The sequence below is a fragment of the Chiloscyllium punctatum genome, chromosome 5 (assembly GCF_047496795.1).
Source record: "Chiloscyllium punctatum isolate Juve2018m chromosome 5, sChiPun1.3, whole genome shotgun sequence".
NCBI lineage: Eukaryota > Metazoa > Chordata > Chondrichthyes > Orectolobiformes > Hemiscylliidae > Chiloscyllium > Chiloscyllium punctatum.
The window spans coordinates 116,897,989-116,921,525 of NC_092743.1; the positions used below are offsets into that span (position 1 = coordinate 116,897,989).

Sequence of the window (23,537 nt, forward strand, 5' to 3'; positions counted from 1 at the left end):
TCCTGATGATTGGCAGAGCCTCACAAATCTCTTCCCTCTCTCTCTTGTAAACGCCATCTATTCAGGAGGAATCAATTCCTCCCATAGACAAAAACACACAATAACTCTTAGTTACCAACTCAATATTTGATGCTGAAGTTATTTTCAGGAGAAGTAAAGCTCTCATTTTGTTTCCATACTCGCCTTCAATGACAAATTATGCAATGTTGCTGCTGGAAAAGCATAGGAAAACATTTACTATAGCCAAGTACACTTGTAAGGGATGCTCAGTAATGACATATCACTTCATTCAAAAAGGAAAATGCATACATCCTAGGGCTAATAAGGCATGACTTTGACACAACATAGTCGACTTTTTCTAAAACAGTTGCTAACAGAAGTTACAGAATGGGGTTAAAATTAGTCTTAATATTATAAAAATCACAATAGCAAATCAGCAGCCTATCTTTTTCAATTGCTGGGCTTTCTTCTCCACTGATTTCAATGGAAATTGAGAATTGTATAGGGTTGTAGAATAAATTATCAATTGAGATCTACAGTTTGAGTGGGGTAGATGCATACATGGGAAGAGATATTACAGTGGGATATTGAGGTTGGTGACCTCTTCCTGCTGGGTCTAGAAAACAGTTTGCACAAAATATGAGAAAAAGAAGTTAAACTACAGAATAGTCTAACCTTCTGGTGACTCCACAACTGTTAGCATTTTAATACGTGATATCAATGCAATTTAAAAATGTTTATCACTTTTCCTAATACACTATTAATGGTATGACTAACTACATAAATTGAATCCTGTCAATGTTGCTCTATTCGAAAGCCCTACCTTTAGCTTATAATTCCAAAATCTCAGATCAAATTATGTTGAAGATAATAACTAATCACAAATCTGAACTCCATTTACAGATCAAGAAACTAAGAAAAGAATAGTCTTCAGATTCATGTGTCCATCAAGTACACATTGGACATTTGTACCAGCCTATTTGGCACTTGCTTCTTCAACTGAAACTCCAACAATAATTTCTCCAAACCAGGATCACAGTAAGTTACCTAACTCCCATTTAGATATGGCCATGTGCAATAAAATGGTTGTAAATTTCCACCAATGAGAATTTGCAGCAATACAAAAACAGAATCTGTGTCAGACAGCCTAAGATTTGAAACAGTAACAGGTAAATTCAGGCTATGAAACAGCTAAGAAAATAAAAGTGTAAATGCATATCAAGCAATAGAATAAAAGATAGCACATAACTGCTAACACTGAGTCCAGTAGTCCAAAAGGTGAAAGCAGGAACTAAGAACGGAATTGTTCATTTAAATAGAAACTATCCTGGATATTAGGGAGGATCAGATGGGCTGAATTGCATTTGCTGCCATAAGTAATCTTAAGGTATTCATGCCTTTGGATATGCTTAAAAATTTATTAACCTCACAGCATGACACTTTACACAGATCTCTCTCTTGTCACTTTGCCATCTTTAAGTTTTTCAACACACCCCTACTTCTTAGAACTGGAAAAATTCAAATGGATATTATTAAACTGGAGCCTTGCAAAGATGCTTATAAATGTAACACTAAATCACATGTCGAATGCACAGAAAATATGTCCACCAGAGCAGGGGGCTGACAATTGATGAGGGGAAATGAAGAAAGACTTAACAGGCAATTCTCAAACTTTCAGCCACTTCTTTTGATGCATTGCTCTCTGATGTATTATTAATCACAACTCATAAAACAAAAGGGATTTTAATCAAAGGAAAGACCACTTTCTAACAGGTTCAGTAATGCATGTTTACTCACTGCTGTCAATAGAAACAGAAGTTTCAATTGTAAAAAAGTTAAGTAGTACAATGTTTCCCTGATTCTTTTTGAATGAATAATACAGAAATTATACATTCAGCAATCTTTAAAACCACGAGGAAGTTCAAGGAATAGTAACATAATTCATCATTGCTTGTTCCTGGTCTTCACAGAGAAGTCAGGTGAAGTCAGTCAATCACATAACTAACTTACTGATATTAGGTGAAAAGGCATCATCGCTGAAATGTTTCTGTTGGTGTTTTATAAAGACATTTAATCAATTAATTTGAACACCTTAGGCAATAGGCAGCTCACCTCCTCCATGGCCTGAGCATAGTGACCTGAACCTAAATTTCACACCAAAAACATTAACATGCATTCATAAATGTTTCAAAGAAAGGTATAACCTTTGTTAAAGTATTTGACAAATCATTTTTCAACGTTTGATGAACACAATGTAACAATGCACAGTATTAAATCATAGCATCAAAATGTCATCTGGCTAAAATTGATGCAAATGGACTTCCTCATTTTAAATCTCTGACGTATCCCCATTAAGGATTATAAGATCAGATCTCAAGCCTCCACACGTAATCCATGCCAGTTTATTTGTGAGCACCTAGTGGATAAGTTAACCATTATTTTTCAGTTAGTTTTGATCTTTTATTGGGTGGGGGTGGGGATGTGGGTGGAGATGAATTGGAATTGGAGAGGCAAAAATGCATTAGATTGCCACAAAAATGGAAGTATAATACCAAAAGACAGTGATTTGATCTACTTCCTTTTAACAGCAGAGGCTACTGGAAAAAGAAAAGAGCAGATTCTTCACACAGAATAGGAACATTCAAAACAAATATCAAAACAGACTTACCGAAGAGCTTGCTGGGAGTGTCCTCACTGTCATTTGATTCCACAGGCACAAGCAGAGAGTCATTTAGCTCATTGTCTGAAGTGGCTGCCTTGTCCTCACCTCTTGATTCTGCATTCATTTCAGCTCGGAGGGACAGCAATGGTTTGCTGAGTTGTTGTCCAGAAATCATGGGATCCTGGGAAAGAAAACGATGAGTGAAACAAGGTTAGCTTTGGTGCGCACGCTCTCCCTTATCTAAGTCCCAGGCAGCTCCAGCTGCTATTGCTAGCTGCAGTCAAGTGAAGAGCTATTACAGATTCAATGAGTTTTCCATTACTCTCCGCCCTATTAAAAATCTACTAGCATGTGAGGATTTTGCTTTCCTTTGTCAAAATACTCTTTTCAAGAAAAGCTGATTTAAGAAACACTGCAGTCTAAGACATGCAGCCCAGTATATTTAGAAGTGCATTTGCGCTTTCAAAAAAATGCGCAGATATTGGCAATATTGGGTGCATTAACTGATGGTAACATAATTGGTTATAAACTTCCTTGAGAAAAAACACAGACAAAACAGTTTTCATCCTTCAAAGTGAGTGTTCTGCAGTACTGATTAAGGTATTTTGTGTACTGTAAAGAAAAATTACCATTTATATTAAAAGATCAACAGATAGAACATTTTCACATTTTACATTTATGAACAAGGACTACTTATTAAATGTACAAACTAACTCAATGGCAGTTAATGATTGTTGTTCACTTCAGAAAAAATCCAGCTAAAGTGATGTCTCATCAGGACTATAGTTTGGTCTGTGTCAGGAGCAGCAGGCAAGGAAAGGGTAAATTGCTTTTGTTATTAAACTCTTTGACATTTACCTTTGATGGCTACCGTTGCTCTTATAAACCTTCACTGGTGAAAATAGGGAGGAATTAAACTCCCTGAGCTGCACTTCTGCTATTTATTGAAAAGTTTATGCCTAAATGGCTCTATGTAGAGAACAGGTGACCGGAATTCTTTACAAACTGGACAGCCTGCCCTCATGTCCATTCACCACATTGGTCGATGAATGCCTGCGGATTTTTAATGTATTCATTTCTGAAAATGGTATTTGATATGACACATGATAATCTATGAAAATGTTAATCAATAAAAATAGTTTAAGCTGTCATCAAATGCACTCCTTTAATCAATACTAATATCGCTGCAAACAATGTCACTGTCATCAGGGCTTAATTTGCACAGCACTTAAATATTGGACTCAGTGCATCAATGTGCTGGTCTTCAAAGAGGTAAACACATTTTCCTCTTTTTAGGGCAGATGTACTCCACATACATTTAGCTGCACAAATCCTCCCCTTTGAATACTTTGGTAGGTCCACTGGAGGGCAAAATTAATACTTAATTGAATCTCACAGTCATCAAAATAATCAATATTTTTTATTATTTATTCTTTACAGTCTGTTGACTGTTTGAAACCTCACGGGGAAGGTTGGAAAGGATTCATGATTTTAACATGCTATCGTTAAACAATGCAACTTTCAGCATGCATTAGGTTTGGGCTGTGGAAAGAAAGAGTGACTGGATTAAGGGCACATTGTGAAAAGAAATTAATTTCTAAGATTCAAGCACAGAAAAAAAAGGAAAATAGAACACAGCTGCACACATGGAAGAAGGCTTGTTTCTGAAGCATTTTATCATATCAAGAGCAGAGCTGAGCTTTCATAATGCTGACATTCCTCATCCTGACAATCCTAAACAAGTGGAAAGGATGAGACCGTAGATATCATCTTTCATCACAATCTCTGGCTCCACAACAAACATGACAGTTTTTTTTTCTTTTTCCACTGCTAATTACTAAACAAAAACTTATTTCCAAAACAACGTACTTTCAGAGATAATTAAACTAAAATTTCATTCCAAGATGTAAATGACAATAATGGCAATGAAAATTTTCAGCTGCTTTGTGGATATGTGAAGCTTTCACCACAAATACTAAGTGAAATGCTTGAGCTTCAGCAGTGGCATTTTCTAAAATCAAAGATCATTAAATTAACCTTTCATGCTCCATGTGCCTTTAGTTGGACATTCACATTTTCTTTCTCCGTGTCCACTCTTGTTTACTTTCAACTAGAATGGCAAATGGTTTTCAACAAGCTTTACAAGCAAGCTCGACACAAGCAGTATAATTGTTCTTTCTCAAAAATAATTGTTTGAACGCGCATCTTTTATTTAAACCACTGAAAATGTTTCCAGTTGATACTTCCAGTTGATATTTCAAAATAGCAAATGATCAGACTATTGCCTTTGAGTATACTGAACATAAAAACCATACAGATAACGAAAGAAGCAAGTTTCATACATGTCTACAAATTCCAACAGATTGAAAGAAACTAATAGGTTCAAACTTAGCTAATTAAAGTGCAATGAAAAATTTACACATGAACTCAACCAAATCAAAATAACCTCAGAGTTCATCTACGGCCACTGATCTTTCAGTGACCCTATGGTGTAAAATTCAGAACAGACTTAATCTGACCTTAGCTTTAGGTGTGCTAGTGGTACACCCGGGATACTCACAGTCCACGCCATACTCCCTTCAAATATGTAATAAAGTATTCAAGAACTGCTCCTGCAGAGAACACTCACGCAGTCGGCATTTTCTCCTGCACCCAGTGCCACTGAGCTCAATATTCTTTGAGCTGAGCTATTTGTCTGTCTTTCAGTAGCACAGCATAGTTCAAATGGCAATCCTCGGCCCAAGACAGCTGAATCACTTCACTACCTTCTTGGTACGCCATTTTGAAGCTATAATATCTTTAGACTGTCCTCCCACTGCAGTCTAACATTGTTTTGAAGAAGACAGAATATATATATACTATTCTCCTGATATTTTTAAAAACAGAATTTAACAAACTGTGTTACATTTAAATGTCAGGAGTTTAATGACAAATGTTAATTGTCCGAATAAAGTTTTAAAATTCTAAACTTCAGATAAATGATTGCAAACAGATTAAATTAATCTCAATGGACATTCTTCCAACAAAATAAAGACTTAGAAACAAATTTATTTTTACCACCTTGCAAATATATAACAGCAATGAGAACATATTTTGTTGCATTCTACTATCAAGGGATTTCTTGTCAAAGTCAACTTCCAAGGCAGCCTCATGGGAACTGTGCTGTGCACATTCTCATGGAAGGTGTGAAAATCTGATTTTCCAAAATGGATCAGTAATTCTCTATAAAAGAAAAAAAACCCTAAAATCGATAAATCTTTGCTAAGTAGATTGCAAAGGAAAAATTATTCTTCCATTGACAGCGCATTAGGAAGTCTAAAACAATCTAAGCACTAGCATCAGCACGTCACCTCCATACCAAGAGTTCGAGAGACTCACATAGTCCTAAGATACTTAATTGAAGAGCTTTACTGCCCTAATGAGAGACATCCTGTATTATCTGTAAACCTGTCTGAAACAATACACTGCAAATAATTGAGCATAGATGCAGAAGAAAGAAAGAAAATTATTAGAGTTACAGTTACAAATTTCTGGGTGATCATGGTGAATAAACTTTAGCTCATTTAGTTTAAAAAATGTAGGCATGTTAATTTTCAAAAAACACCTCAAACACTTCACAAAGCAACATTAATAAAATTAGTAGATTAATGGCATTTTCTTCTACCGGCTTCTGTTGTGACACGACAGAATTGTTTGCTGCAGCAGTTAAATAACTATTTAAAAAACACTAAGGACAACATGCTGCACTCCCTCAGCTGAAAGTCAAGCTCTTCAAATTTTTTAAATGTTTTTTCAACATATCAGCATGAGGCATTGACCTGGGCTGGAATTACTTTGATGAAAACTAAATACACTGATTGTTTTCTCAGTGTGATTTTTCATCCCCTCTTTGAGCTGCAGTCACACCGGCAAGCTACTGCCATGGTGGCTGTTTCAGTTCCCTGCCTTGGCCTACTGTAGGTTGTGACACAATCGATAGCCAGGTTATGAGGCAGAGGAAGCTAAGGAGAGATTATGCTGATGAGGAAGGTGACAGAATTATCTCACTGGATTTGTTCTTTATATCACCTTCAATCTTTTCCAGTTATGACAAGGATAAAATCCAACAGAAAACAAAATAGAAACAGCAGACTGTGATTACACGTTTTGAACAATCAAACGATAAAAAAGCATCCTTCCATGCTAGAGTGAAAACAACTTTCCAGAACCAGATCCTGTAACTTGTAATTAAACCAGCAACTCTTTATAACTAAACAAGCTACATCACCAGCTGCAAACAGCTAGGATGAAATGTTAGCACAGAAAATATTTGAGACCATCATGCAAAGTTCCTCTCTTTCTTTCTGCTACCAAACAAAGAGGCACCAGCAGAAAGAATGACTCTCTCACAGAATCGATTCACAAGTGTTTCAAGCTGTGATTCCATTCCACAGACGGAATAAAGCACAAATACTTTTGTCTTAAGCTATGTATTCATATAAAGTGACCAGCATCTCAATTTCACCTGCTCTCCAGTTTGTGTACAAGAACTACTAATAACATCAGGGGAGTACGGTGTGTGCGCGGTTGTAGATTAGCGGGGGTGGGGGGAGGAAATGGTGCTCAGGTTTCGGGGAGAAAAAACACACAGAAAAATGTATATAACAGGATAAGAGAAGGAAGTACACAAACATTGTCCAGTCTCATTTTTGGTTATGATGTCAAGCAGGTCAAAATTCCAAACGAATGGGAAGTTAAAAGAGTATATTCACTCTAAGCCATTAAGATATAACTAAAATTATTAAATTTCAACTAGAAGAAATTAGCATAGCTTCCTGCTGTCAGCAAATGGTGATCTTTGCAGTGGCACTCAGAATGCACTGGTTTCTTCAGGATGGTGCTGATATAATTGAACTAGGAAGGCAGAGACAGCTAATACTAGAACGATTAGACTTAAACAGGAATGCAACATCCTTCCACTTATTCCATTCAGTAAATTTCCACAATACCTCTGCTCTGCTTTTATGTTTAACTGCTCTTTCTGAAAATTTGACTCACTTTTGGAATTTATAGGAAACTTCCACAATCTCGCATTCCCTGTCAGTAGCCATGCTCACAGGAAGTTGGGAATGAAAATCAGAATTATAACTTTCTGTTCCTCTTCCCAATCCATATCCCTTTCAAGTGAGGTCTTATTGCTGGTGCAATTGAATAAGCTCCAATGATTCTGCAGTATCACAGTGGGTGGTCAATCTTCAGGTGAGTGCTACTAAAGCAAAGGACTCAGGTGCATATAGCTTTGTCCTGATCCATGATTAACCAGTAGGCATCACTGCATCACAACCAGAAGGTGCAGAAACCCACCTTTCTACCCTGTGATTTAGAGGTTAGGTACAGTTGTTTCTTCAACATTGTTTGTGATTCAGTAACTCAACACAAATCAAAAAAAACCCGAACCTTGTACATTCATGATATACTACTCGATGCCACGCTACGTTGCACATCCTCAACTTAAAAAAAAACCTTAAATTTACATAACACATTCACTATAGCAAAAATCGTAAAGTGATCTACAGCAGTATGACCAGACGAATAAAAAAGCATTGTGCCAAAAGAAATATTAGGCCAGCTGACTAATTAGTTGATCACAGATATAATTTTTATACAGCATGGTAAAGAGTAAATAATATAGATTTGAAAAGACAAAAGACTTTGCGTTAGAATCCTAGCAATTCGGGCTTTGACTCTAGTGGCTGGAATAAGTGAAGACGTACAAATAGTTAAAGTTGAGCGAGGATAAATTTGGTTGTAGGACTGGAGGAAGGTACAAAGAAGGGCAAAGAAATGGTAGGATCCGAAAGAGGATGATGGTTTTAGAAACCAAGGCAAATGGTGGATTGCAAGCCAATGTACATCATTATGCACTTAGCTAACAGGTGAACAGGAGATTTAGGATTTGGATAGCAAAGGTTTGGATGAACTTAAGTTTATTAATCTGCAATATTATGAACAGAGGTAAGCAAATTACAATACTAGGTATAAAATGTCTTGGGCCACTTTTCAGAATAATATATTGCTACAGTGCAAAATAAAATTTACAACTCTCAGACGAACTAGATAGACTAAAAATCAAGTAAATTATACCCAAAGTGATCGCTTGGTGCACTGAGATAATTAGCCACACATTCACAATATTAAATATACCCTAGCCCCTTCATACACTCAGTGTTTGCCCATCACATGGTCTTCCCATTAATACACAAGCTTTGTTGCTGCAAAAAAAACCTGCACTGACAGAATGCAGTCCATAAACTCAAGATGTTCCAAGTGCTTTACAGTCAATGAAGTACTTTTCAAGTGCATTCATCATTGCAATGAAGGAAAACATGAAACCTATTTGCACACAGCAAGATTTCACAAATAGCAAAGAATTATCAAGCAGATCATTAGATTAATTGTGGAAAAAACATTGTTCAGGATAATAGGATAATTCCCCATTTCTTCAAATTGTGCCAAGGAATATTTTACACCCACCTCAAAAGATAGACACATTCTGGGTTAACACCGCTTCTGAAGATAATGTCTGTGACAATGTAGCATTCTGTTATGTAGTCTACGTGATATCCCAGAACTCTTAGTTTTCAAGTTTATGGAATGGCAATTAAATTTATAATGTTTGCCTCAAGAGATAAAAGCATTTGAGTCACGATTAGTTTATTCACCTCTGCAGTACTGCTATCACCAATAATATTGAAGCCAGCAAGCCCAATGTGTGTGCAAATTCTTTCTGTTTACAAAGAACATGGCCAAAAGTATTAACATATATAGCTTTCAGGATGCAGTAGTGCACTACACTATGAACTCCTGACAATCCTAAATCAGTTGTGCAAAAGATTATGCTAACATTCAGGATTAATTAGCAAATGCTATCCAATCACATAATCACATCTAATGTTGGACACTACACTGAGTTTTGGTTGAACAGGCTGGTTGGGTATGATCAGTACCTTGCTTGTTGCTGTTTCATATAATTCACCAGTCTTTGGCAAATATGACCTGCATACCTAGCATTGCACCACTAAAATTAACATTCCACTTTACTCATTTAAGAAATAAATGTCTTTTTCGACTGATGTCAGTAACCTGTTATCAACAAACACCATTGTGCTGCTACTGCAGAGCATCTTGAAGCAGCTAACTTCAGCTTCTTGTACAATACAAATGTTGCTTCACTTTTACGTTTGAATTTATTACAAATTGTTTTGATTATCGCAAGATAAAAAAGCTTTGTCAAAATGTATCTTTGTTCAGCAACTACTCACAAGCTTTTTCCTGAACTTGAAACCACTCGGTTAGTTTCTAAAGGTCCCCAAATTGCAGACTTGCCCATTTTTCTTTGTTAACATTGTCCAAAACAACCCTAGATTTATTCATCAGCCCGTTTGGACTTTGCGATATCAATAACATGCTTCTGGTGACAACTGATTTTTGCTAATCTAATCTGTAAATTATGTGGGATTAACTCAATACAGCTCTCTATTACTCTCAACTACATTCATAGTTTCAAAGCACAAAGAATTTTCAAGAAAGCTAGAGAACTTTGATCAAAATACGTAGGGTAGAAATTTGCCTTGGGCAGTAGCATAAAATGGTAGGTATCAAATCTGCCTGCTGTTGTACTCACCACTCAAAATTCAATTCCATTGACATCAACAGGATTGAATAACAAGTACAGCATGTAGTAGGCGATGCCACCCAAGATGAATTTCTCCATTACCTGTCTCCTAATTTTATCAGGTATGTTAATGTATGTTGGTACAAGCACATTGAAACATGCATTTGGTGGGATAATGATACACACAGATCTCATCAGATTTCCGAACATTCTGAATAGATGCTTTCTTTGATACACAGTTAAGTGATGCTTTTACTTAAAACAGATCCAAAATATATGCCTCTATTGGAAAGCAGTTCCACCTTTCATCATCATTTTCTCAAGATGTTTGGTACTAAAGATGTAGGTCAAATCTCCTGCATAAAACATGGCTAGTCTATTTTTGTTTCAACTATATTTGTTTTACCAAAAAAAATTAACAAAATGAAAATATTTTTCAGATCTGTAATACTTGGCTGATGCAAGGAAAATGATCAGAGGAAAAAGGCATAAAGCCTCAGATCTAATTTCCCTCAGAGTTAAACTTCCAGCCGACAATAAACTATTAATGACTGCCTGTGTGCACCAATTAATGACAGCTAGCAACCAATCCAGTCAATGGATGCTCATCCTCCTCAAATAACCAACATCACCAAGGTATGTGCATCTCTCAGTGAGTTCAGCATCATCATCGTCCCACTCAAAAAAGTCTATCATATGAATAGCAATTTCAATAGCTAACAATTGTACCTTTGCTAAACTGCAGAGGTTTTTTTTAAAAAAAAGTCTAGTTTACTGCTACAAATTGGTATCATTGCACCAAGTGTATACATTTGAATATGTAAGATAATTTATTTTTAACTGTTTATATTGTTCAGGTCATAGTACATTACATCACTTTAAATAGCCCAATATGGAGAAAGAAATCTTGTGTTTTAATTACTTATGTACAAACTTAGGAACATAGGAGCAGGAATAGGCCATTGAGCTTGTTACACCATTCAATGATCTGTGGCCATATTTCTTAATACCTTTGCTTAACAAAAATTTATTGAATTCAAAATCGATAGAAACAATTAACATTAACAACTTATACTTTTTCTTCTGCCCAGAAAAACTTGTAAACTATTTTCTTTTATCGCCTTGCTTCTTAAGAGTTAGATTTGTAAATTTATGAGTGGAATACCAAACTTCATGATTAGTACAGTCTGTTCATTAACAGATGAAGCTTTTGTTTAAAGTTGAGAAATACACTAGTGTGATTTAATATCTAAAAGTTTTGATAGAGTACAGTTTGTTTTTAAAAAACATCATTATCTAGATACAACTAGTCAGGGTTGAGTTTATATCAGATTTGGTCTTACATTTCAAGCTCTCCCATATTCCTTTGAATTTCATGAGCCTCCTTTCTCTTGGACTTGGTTTCCCCTGTAATGCTCTATCCTGCAGGTGGAAACATTCTAAATCCATCAGTGATAAAGCTTGAGGAACTGCTTTATTGTCTCACATTACATAAAATTAACCTTCCCATTCAGCTGACAGTGTTTGGTATTGTAATGATTTAGATGTAGGCTATGAAACTCCAATAGTGTGTAATAAGTGACCTATTAAAGATATAAAATTGGACATTCCTTATGCATATTGACTGATTACAATGGAAGATTTATTGGCATGAGTATTTTAAAAAAAAAATGCATGCCCATTACCGGGATATAGGATAATTCTCAGACCTAGTCAATTTTAGCTTCCTGTACGTATAATTTCAAAGGGGCAGAATTGCACATAAATATGAGGAATTACGGCAGGCGTTAAACCGTGTTAGACCAAAGTTGAATCAAATATTTTCTGAGAGAACACCAAAATAAACTGCTACCTGAACACATTTTACATATAGCAGTCTCAATAACAATATATTTATTTTTAACAAAATAAAATGTCAAGTTTGGCTCAGAGGCAACAGGAAGATTAAAGAGCTCAAATTTGAAAGGTTACAAACCACACAATCCTACAATGTTTCATTTACAGAAATCAAATTGGGGGAAAACGAATGATCCAAACAGTATGGGACAAAATATTGCTTGACTGGTATACAATATGATTCTCAGTACATAGTAAAACAAAACTTGAATGAACTTTTACCTTGTAAACATGAATAGATTGAGGAAATAACATAAGAAATTATTGTTTTCCTAATAAAACTGTACAAATTTTATTTCTTGATTCTGGCTGAGATGTCTACCGATTTAGTTTTATGAATAAAGAAACATCATCATGCACATAAGCTATTTCTCATTAAAATATTGGAATACATGCTGCCCAAAATATTTAAAAATTGACCAACACTTCTCAAATATGAAAAGCAGATTCTGAAGAAACTAAACAAACACTTCTAATTCATTTATGAAGTTAGAAGGTATTTTGTTTAACAGAACATGAAAATATATTGCTCCTTCACTGCTAAAAAGTGAATTCTGGCAAAAAAAAAGGTTTTTCATTGTCACAATGCATTTGGGAGACAAAAAGAAAGCATTTTTTTTCAGTATTAATTATATTTACTTATTATATATTTTACAAGAATCACTTATTTATGACTTCCTGCCTATGCGCAATACTACTTCACAGAAAATAAACTAATACTAGCATCAACAGATTAGAACCATTAGTTTAAGTATGACACAAGAACACAAACACTTAGCATTAAATTGCAAGAAAAACACAAAACCAATATACTGAAGCAGAGTCTAAATAGCACATAGCCACATAACCTTCATGAACACTTCATGAAAATTGCAAAGTGAACCTTTCAAACTCAAAATAAAACTTAACTCATTTAGTTTCTGTAGCAGTGATGTTTTTTAAAAATGTTATTTTGAGGTTCAAACTTCTATCTTGAAAAGGCTTAATATTGAAAAGAGAGTCATGATACATCTGAAGCAACAAAATAAGAAACATGTTTAGAATATTTGTCACCAACGCCCCTTACTCCATCAATCGTCCCCTTACACACCTGGAAACAAACCCAAACCCATCCCTATCTACCCATTCATCACACACACACACAGCTCTCCTGCTTCATGTCACAGCAGTTTTGCTTTCTCTGTACCTCATTTAACAAGCTGAGCTGTATTATGGTCTTCATACCCAGCGAACATACAAATGCACAGCTAGTCCAAGCCCTCGGGCCTAGAGATCATGATGGCATGGTTGGAGTGTTCCCTGTGGACAGCAGTTGTGAGAAGGGTGACTGGACGCTGTGACCTGCCTGCCTCTGCTGAGACATAAACAGGAGGGTAGTAATACTGATGAACATACCTGTCATGCAGAAATTGAGGCCTCACTCACATAAAGACAACTGTATAAAATATGCTTAAAATAGAAAAATTAAAAACTGCTGACCTCTGACAATAACACAAATGTATGTCACTATAATGAACTTTGAGCATTCAACATAGCTTAAATAATTTATATTAAATATATTCAAATTTTACACATAGGGTTGATTAATAAGCAATGAGATATTCTTTAACATAAATTGTTATTTAATTTCCATCCGAATTCATTTCAGTTTCTCTAAATTCTTCCTGAAAAGTTAAACTTCAGCAATTTAAATACAATGGTGACCTAAAACAGTATCTAATTTTTGAAACAAGATTAATTAAATAAAGGGAAGTTAAGAATCATGCTCTACAAATTAAGAAGAATCCAGAAACAGTAGAAGCTCTCTCACACAGCATGGTTTCACATATCAACTGATTTGAGCAATCAACAAGAACAAAATATCCCTAATCCTCTGGCGATTGAATTTTTTTTTCTGTAATCATGTTGTATTTTCATTCAAGAATTTTATTGGTGCACTCGTACTGAAATGTGAGGTGCATTTGTGAAATTCCCTCCAACCTACATGCCCATTTCATGTAAATCTTTACAATTAATGCAATGTAGTAAAAAAATCCTGTTCCTCTCAATTCAACTTCCTCATCATCCTCCAAAACAATCCTTAAAGCATTTGCAGTGCTAGTGTCAAATATTGGACATGAAGCAGATTAATTTAGGTACTGAAAAGTCTGAATCTTGCAAAAAATAAGATTATAGAAGCTACAACATTAAGTAGTATTTCTCTCATGAGAGCGGTTTCAATGAAACAAGCAACTTTACGTGGAAATGAGAGTTTATTATTTCATATGTTAAATGTTCAAAAAAATGCAAAAGTAAGTGCTTCTTGAATATTCATAATTTTCCCCCAAAATTATTTTTCAAAGCATCATTTAATTTTATTTAAAATATGAATACTAAAAAGATTTAGATTATTGTAGTCAGTGGATGGATTTGCACTAATGGAATAGCATAAATAGAGATTATACATTTCCAAACGGTGTAATTAAATAATGAACTGTACTGTGGAATTTCCAAAATAAAAAATGCACAGGAATGAAGCTAAAGCAATGTAAGAAGATCTTTCTTGTGGACTGAAATTTTATTTTCAAAATAACTTGACTGTTTTGCCAGTAGCCAAATTGAATGGGGTGGAAATAGGAAAGAAGTGGAGAGATAGACAGACAGAGAAAGAGGAAGAAAGGGAGAGACTACACAGAGAAGGTAAGTGAGAAAAAGTAACCTTTTCAGTCCATTTAGAATTGATTTAATAAAATTTTAAATTATATCTACATAAGTCCCACGACATCTCCTTCAACAAATATGACCTTTGCAGAGTTGAATATTCTGAGATTAGATACCCTGATAGCCATCTTCCAAGGCTCACAGACGTCCTATGTGGAACACGGTGTAACAGAAAACCACATTTTCAATTTTGAAAAATGGACATTTCCTCTGGACAATGGCATTATGATTTGGTTACAACTGGTCATGAAATAAAATCAGCTGAATCTCAACACAAAAGGTGACATGTATAAATGTTTTTAAAATATTGTCTTATCTATTATAGGCCTGCCAATTTGGCTTCACCGTATTATCAAGATCATAGACAGTGTGTTATTTAAAGAAGAGGAAAAATTAATATTTACATTTTCTCTGCAACTGCTCTTGACTTTTAACTGTATCTTTTCTTTTGCAAATACTTCAAAAGTATTTTGTTATCTTTAACATTCAGTATTTGAAAACTTGAGGAGACAAATCAATTTGTATTTTTCTACAAGATACGTGAAGGTTAATCCATTAAAACTGTGAAGCTATTATAAATGCCATTCACTTTCATGAATAGAGAATTAATCAGTAACAAAGAACACTTGGTACTTGTACTGCACCTTAGTTTTGCACTGTGCCAGATTAGCAAATAGTCTCATGAACTATATTTGGAATAACTGATTAGTTTAGCAATAGATATCAAGTAATTCAAGTTAATAATAAATGCTCAAAAGACAATACATTGAGAAAAGCAAAGAGCTATCACCATAAAAAGTACAACTTCAACAAATGAGTACTGTTAGAATTTAAATGCCTTAGGTAGCAGCTATTCAAATTAAATTATAAACAGACCAAAACTAATCTGAATTATTTTATGAATGCAGAACACTCACTGTTGAGGCGGATATTAAAAACAATCTTCAAAACAACTATGTTTTTTTATGAACAGTACATCTGCTCATTAAATCTTCTAAGGCACTGAGGTAAACGCGAGTGGGCAGGCTCACATTTCAATCACATTTGGAGCTCTTCTCCATCAATTTTCTAACAGAGTGAGATGCTTCCAAGTAACACCTTTCACAGAAATCTTACACATTAAGGAAACAAACAGACAAATACAATTATGTAGCTGATCTTTGCACATTCGATATATAAAATTACATATTGATATATTTGTCCTGGAACAAATTTATTATTTATATGATTATGATTTTATATAATTTACCAAAATATTCTCTGGAAAATGCTTACTTTATAAAACCTGTCTTAACCAACCTTCCTTACCCAGAAGAGCATAATTCCACCAGTTCCTGTGATTATTTGCAGATAAACAAGAAGATTACAAGCCTGGGATTGCTTTCTGGATGATTGTGCTTAAAAGCAAAGGACACGTATACCAGGACTACTTAGAATACAAACAACACAAGAAGCACTAGTGACCCATCTGGTATCCAGTAGACAAAGACGAAATGGCTCTAAAGCCCAGCATGTGAGGCCTTTGAGAAATATTCTTCTGGCATTTCATCACAGCAGCCCTAGACCAGTTTATCTTGGTGGCTTGAGGGAGTAAATAGAGCTGTTTATTAAAGCTACTCTGCTGTATTACATTAGACGGAGCAGACCACCTGGACCTTTTAGATTGTTGTAGTTTTTTTTTAATTTGCAGACTGGCTTCTGCAACAACAGGAATTACTATACTTACTAAGGACACACATCATTTGGATTAGGGGTAAAATATAAAAGACAGAATAACATAGCAGACACATTAGTAGAATACTGTAAATCTTGCATGAATGTATACCAGATCAGAGTCTTCACACCTCCTCAATGGTGTGTTGTATAAATAAAATAACAGGAGAAAGGGAATTTAAAAATATTTTGCATGATAAAATCATATTAATCAGTAAACAAAAACCTAAAAGCAAATAGTTATAAACATTAATTGTAAGGGTTGGACGTAAAATTTCTCCCTAACAAAAGCTGCGCAGATCTGCAGACTGGATAGTAGAAAACATACCAGAAATATGAATTATATGAATCATACTGTTATACCCCCATGGTAAAATAAGAGAGGAGTTAAGAAATGGCTGACTCCATACCTGACCAATTACAGCATGCATGGTCCCTGTATCCTGCTGGGCCAAGAGATCGCTATCCATCATACATATCTTGTGAAGAGCAGAATGGGGGTTTCTGCCATGCATCTGTCAATCAATGCTTGCAGTCAAAATCTTCACCAAACAGAGGCAAAAGCAAAAAGTCAAGCTGCTTCACCAAATAGGATTGAAAAAAATCACATGACAGCATGCACACAAACACACACACAAACAAACTGCATGTATTTCCTGCACATAAGAAGTGACCTTGCTTCAAAATTGCAACAACCAGGAATTTGGCATTCAAATAACTGGTTATAAGTGTCCATTTTAAATGAAGAAATGAGGAAGGAAAGCTTTGTTTGGAAATAGAAAATGATTTATGTAATTTGTGCCATTTTTTATAAAACACCAGATTAAGTCACTGACATTCACAGTAACTGTATCCACAGCTGAACAAGAGAATAATGATTATAGATACAATGGCTTATAGATTAGAGAATCTCAATACTAGTATTCTGAAGTGTACTAATTTAAGGTTTAAGTATAAGAAACAAAATGTCAATACATAAAGGTTTATGTATGCATCATATCACAAAAAAATAAACTTTAAATTTAAATTTTGTTAAATTTTCTGCAACACCTTTTTCTAATATACAATAGCAATATGTTAAAATACTGCACAAATACATATAACAGTATGGAAAATATCCTGCACTAATATACAAACAAATATTTCTATTTGTCAAAAGTGAGAGCTAAAGATCGAGATATTCATTTATACTCACTGACAATGAATGAGGCACGTGATTACTGCCCAGCACAAAATTAATTTACATTCAGAAAACAATATACGCTTTTGCTGTAAATAAATCACCTTCTAATTTGCACTTTTACACATTTGTACTTTACCCAAAGTTAGTAAATCAATATCCAAATGTCATTTCAATTCAAATAAAGGGCGTCTGAAGTTTGGGCTTTGTAATTTGATTGATGTGGCAAAACGTTTGTAAAATATTTTTGTTATAAAATACTCCCCGCACATCGTTCAATAAAAGGTTGACATAGGGTGCATCTAACCCCGTTTCTAATGTATCACGGAATCTTTTTTTATTTTAATTTGTTTCATATTTCTTCAGTTCCAAGACAATGTTGACAAATGAACGTTACCACCAACTCTGCAGCACTTGTTCCATTAGACAGCATCAAACTGTTTCCCTTTGCTACAAATTATAAAACATCATCTCCAAGGGAATGTTTTGACGAGTTCGGTCTTCTATCTTTTTACCTGTGAGGTATTCACAGCATCCAGCTGCAGAGACAAGCTTTCTTTGCTGTTGTCAGGCCTTTAATTATTGTCTCTCTGGGGGGTCATAGAAAGTTATGATTAATTAACTACGGAAAACAATTTTGGATGCAAATTAGGTTTCTTAAGTAATGTTAGCGACCACTGATGAAAATCACTGAATAGGACAATTCCCTGAGCGATGTTTAACTAGACCCACAGTCACTGCAGCACGGGAAGGATGAACCGCTCTCCCGGTCACGAACAATAGACGGCGCGTTTTCAGGGACTTTGATCAGGAGCTGGATGCTGTGGACACTCATAGACCAATATTACACAAATAGACACTGCACATACTCCCACTCCCTTTCTTATCCGCCACACACACAACTAAACTGTTCACATGTACAGACCCTCAAGTACACGACATAGACACTCAAGCTCCATGACACATATCCTTATTCACTTATACTCACTGTATCATTATCCTTATTCACATTTCCAACACATCCATTGTGACACTACCACTCATCCACTGTAAAATACACCTTCACACATACACACTCATGCTCACACCCCTAGCCCTGCATTTATCGCACCTTCACATGCACCTCAAATTCAGCTCCAACACAATCCAATGTTTAACACACACAATGACACCATTGTACACACACCCTTCCCAATTTAAAACAAAACAGAAACACACCTCACACTCCCATTCAAAATTACATGGCCCAATCATATACATACCTACACTTCTCACACCCCTCACACTCAATACCCTGCCCACCCAAATACAGCACACTGTTCACACTATCAAAGCCCCCTTCAGTTCATACACATCCTGCAACTCAGCCTCTCACACACCCAAAAACAACCTCAGTCACCCCTCAGATTCAGACAAACCATGCACTCTCAAGTCAAACAAACCAAGAAAAGTCCACACACGTACACACCACATAAACATGCACACAACCACGCTCCCAAATCTGCAGCTTTCACACTAGCAGTAGATAGCTCCTCGTACACATACACAGACCTCACAGTTATGTATACCCAGAGGTGTGAGGGCTGTGTCTGAATATACAGCTCTCATGCTTACCTCGCACACACCCACACCCCAGTTGCAAAAATAACTAACAATTATAAAAATCATTATATACTTTTGCTTTCCCCCATACTTATCCATCACGCCTCATGCTCACACATTCAGGCACATTTACATCACACACATCCCTTCACAGTTATATGCATCCCATAGTCACAAAACATTCCACACACCACAAACACACACATATACAAAATCCCTTGCATACAAACCAACTCATATTAATGTAAACCCCTCACATCTACTCAGTTTCATACAAAGACCACCCACACTCATACCCTCACACTCAAACCACCCACCTCACATTCAGTGCCACACAGCCTCTCATGGCAAAACAGTCTTTCACACCCATACACAAAAGGATACAGTGTCTCACATGTTTGTACACTCCTCACGCTTGCAAATACCTCATTCACCCACACATGGTAGTAGCATTACCATTGAATTGTTAATCCAGAGACACAGGGAATGTTTGTGTGTATCTGGGTTCAAATTCTACCAAGGCAGATGGTGGATTTGAATTTAATAAAAATCTGAATTAAGAGTCTAATGATGACTAAACTCCATTGTCAATTTTTCAGAAAAACCCATTTGGTTCACTAAAGCCCTTTAGGGAACAAAACTTACCTGGTGTGGTCTACTATATGATTCCAGACCCACAGCCATGTGGTTGACTCTTAAACTGCCAACTGGACCATTAGAAATGGACAATAAATACTGGCCTAGCCAGTGACATCCTCATCGTAGTTGATTGCAGCCATGATGTCAATGGTTATTACTCTCACCTCACCTCTGGAATTCATTTCTCTTGTCCATGTTTGAACCAAGGCCACAATGAGGTCAGGAACTAACTGGCCCTGATGAACTCAAACTGGGTGTCACGGAGTAGATTATTGCGGTGTATGTGCTCTTGATAGCACTGTTGATGGCAGTCTCCATCACTTTGCTGATGTTCAAGAGTGGACTAGTGGGGCGGTAATTGTCTGGGTTGGATTTGTCCTTCTTTTTACATATAGGACATAGCTGGGCAATTTTCCCCATTGTCAGGTAGATGCCAGTGTTGTAGCAGCACTGGAACAGCTTGGCTCAGGTAGTGGCAAGTTCTAGAGCTCAAGTCTTCAGTAATATTGCCGGAATATTGTCAGAACGCAGCAAGCCAGGCAGCATCAGGAGGTGGAAAAGGGATGTTGTCAGAGCCAACAGTCCTTGCAGTATTCAGTGCCTCCACCATTCCTGATATCACGTGGAGTGAATTAAATTGGCTGAAGACTTATATATGCGATGCTAGAGAGTACTGGAGTCAAATATGTTTTTCCCTCTTGTTGGTTCTCTCACCACCTGCCACAGACCCAGTCTAGCAGCTCTGTCCTGTGGGACCTAACTGCTCCATCAGCAGTAGTACTGCTGAGCCACTATTGGTGGTGGACTGAAATCCCCCAACAAGAGTATGTTTTGTGCTCTTACCATCCTCAGACCTTCACTAAAGTATGGAGGAGTACCGATTCATCAACTGAAGGAAGACGGTAAATGGTAATGAGCAGGAGGTTTCCTTTCCCATATTTAACCTGAAGCCATGAGACTTCATGGGGGTCTGGAGATAAGATGAATTATGCAACTGAGAATCAGGCTGATTATAAAAAAGTTCCGAGGGGAACAAAGAAAAACTATGCAAGAGAGAGAGATACAATGAGAAGAATAGAATAGCAGCTCATATAAAAGAGCAACCAACAAGCTTCTATAGGCAGATAAATAGTAAGAGTGTAGTAGAAGGAGAAACAGGGCTGATTAAGGATTAAAAAGGGGAATTATACAGTTTCAGGAAAGGAGCATAGCTGAGGTGTTTAATGAATACTTTACACTCGTCTATACCAAGGAAGAAGACATTGCCCAAATCATAGAATCCCTATAGTGTGGAAGCAGGCCCTTTGACCTATCCAGTGAATATTGTCCCTATGAAGAGCATCCCACCCTGTCCCTGTAACCCTGCATTTCAGAAGGTTAACTCACCAAGCCTGCACATCCCTGAATGCAATGGGTAATTTAATATGGATAATCCACCTAACCTACATATCTTTGGACTGTTGGGAGGAAGCCAGAGCACTTGGAGGAAACCCACACAGACACAGGGAAAATATATAAGCTCCACACAGACTGTCGCCCGAAGGTGGAATCGAATCTGGGTCCCTGGCACTGTGAGGCAGCTGTGCTGATCACTGAGCCACCATGCCATCCTGTCATGGTGAAAGAGGAGTTAGTTCAGATACTTAAAGAACTTTATTGAGTTTTTTAAAGAAGTAACAGAGAGGATTGATGAGGGCAGAGCGGTAGATGTGATCTATATGGACTTCAGTAAGGCGTTCAACAAGGTTCCTCATGGGAGACTGATTAGCAAGGTTAGATCTCATGGAATACAGGGAGAACTAGCCATTTGGATACAGAACTGGCTCAAAGGTGGAAGACTGGGGGTGGTGGTGGAGGGCTGTTTTTCAGACTGGAGGTCTGTGACCAGTGGAGTTGCACAAGAATTGGTGCTGGGTCCTCTACTTTATGTCATTTACATAAATGATTTGGATGCGAGCATAAAAGGTACAGTTAGTAAGTTTGCAGATGACACCAAAATTGGAGGTGCAGTAGACAGCGAAAAGGGTTACCTCAGATTACAACAGGATCTTGACCAGATGGGCCAATGGGCTGAGAAGTGGCAGATGGAGTTTAATTCAGATAAATGCTAGGTGCTGCATTTTGGGAAAGCAAATCTTAGCAGGACTTATACACTTAATGATAAGGTTCTAGGGAGTGTTGCTGAACAAAGAGACCTTGGAGTGCAGGTTCATAGCTCCTTGAAAGTGGAATCGCAGGTGGATAGGATAGTGAAGAAGGCATTTGGTATGCTTTCCTTTATTGGTCAGAGTATTGAGTACAGGAGTTGGGAGGTCATGTTGCAGCTGTACAAGACATTGGTTAGGCCACTGTTGGAATATTGCATGCAACTCTGGTCTCCTTCCTATCGGAAAGATGTTGTGAAACTTGAAAGGGTTCAGGTAAGATTTACAAGGATGTTGCCAGTGTTGGAGGATTTGAGCTATAGGGAGAGGCTGAACAGGCTGGGGCTGTTTTCCCTGGTGCGTCGGAAGCTGAGGGGTGACCTTATAGAGGTTTACAAAATTATGAGGGGCATGGATAGGGTAATTAGGCAAAGTCTTTTCCCTGGGATCAGGGAGTGCAGAACTAGAGGGCATAGGTTTAGGGTGAGAGGGGAAAGATATAAACGAGACCTAAGGGGCAACTTTTTCACACAGAGGGTGGTACGGGTATGGAATGAGCTGCCAGAGGAAGTGGTGAAGGCTGGTACAATTGCAACATTTAAGAGGCATTTGGATGGGTATATAAATCGGAAGAGTTTGGAGGGATATGGGTCGGGTGCTAGCAGGTGGGACTAGATTGGGTTGGGATATCTGGTCGTCATGGACGTGTTGGACTGAAGAGTCTGTTTTCATGCTGTACATCTCTGTGACTCAATTTTAAATTATAGAGAAGGAGTAGTATATGATCAGCTGTCGATTCTTAAAATTGATAAAGCACCAAAACAAGATGGGATATATCTAACAATACTGAGGTGAAAGTGGAAATTATGGAGGCTCAAGCCATCAATTTCCAATCTCTTTGAACTTGGCATGGCATCAAAATAAAAGGATGTGGACAAAACCTTGGTGATGGGCAAGTGTTTAGGAATAATAATGAGACAAAATTAATAATCAATTTGGCAATTAAAAGTTAATTAAGGGAACTCAACATAGCTTTGTTAAGGGCAAATCATTCTTAACCAACTTGTGTGAATAGTTGATGATGCAACAGAAAGGAATGACGAGGGTAATGGTGTTGAAGTGGTGTACATGAATTTCCAAAAAGGCACTCATACATAAAACGCTCACTCGCCTGCTTAACTTTTCCACACCCTCATAATTCAATATGTACGCTCAAATACACACCTCAGGCGCACCTTCATATTCACACACATTCTCAGTTACACCTAACAGACTCCTACAATCTCCATACACACTCCCTCACTCACAGATACATGCTCACACTCAAACATACGCACTTCCCCACAC

At 36.8% G+C, this 23,537-nt stretch overlaps 1 protein-coding gene across 2 annotated transcripts in view; it reads right to left on the reverse strand.

The window, feature by feature from the left end:
* The window catches only part of pou6f2 (POU class 6 homeobox 2), a 559,448-nt gene extending 542,298 nt beyond the window's left edge, over window positions 1-17,150 (reverse strand). Inside the window, exons 1-2 of one of the 2 annotated variants that reach the window (XM_072571171.1) lie at window positions 17,036-17,150; window positions 2,669-2,843 (exon numbers count right to left, since the gene is read on the reverse strand). In XM_072571171.1, the coding sequence (XP_072427272.1) occupies window positions 2,669-2,843; window positions 17,036-17,140 (280 nt within the window). In that variant the 5' untranslated portion in view covers window positions 17,141-17,150. Of the gene's footprint in view, window positions 1-2,668; window positions 2,844-5,222; window positions 5,309-17,035 lie in introns of those variants that run through there. The other variant, XM_072571172.1, reaches the window with a different exon arrangement.
* Window positions 17,151-23,537: the final 6,387 nt, after the last annotated feature.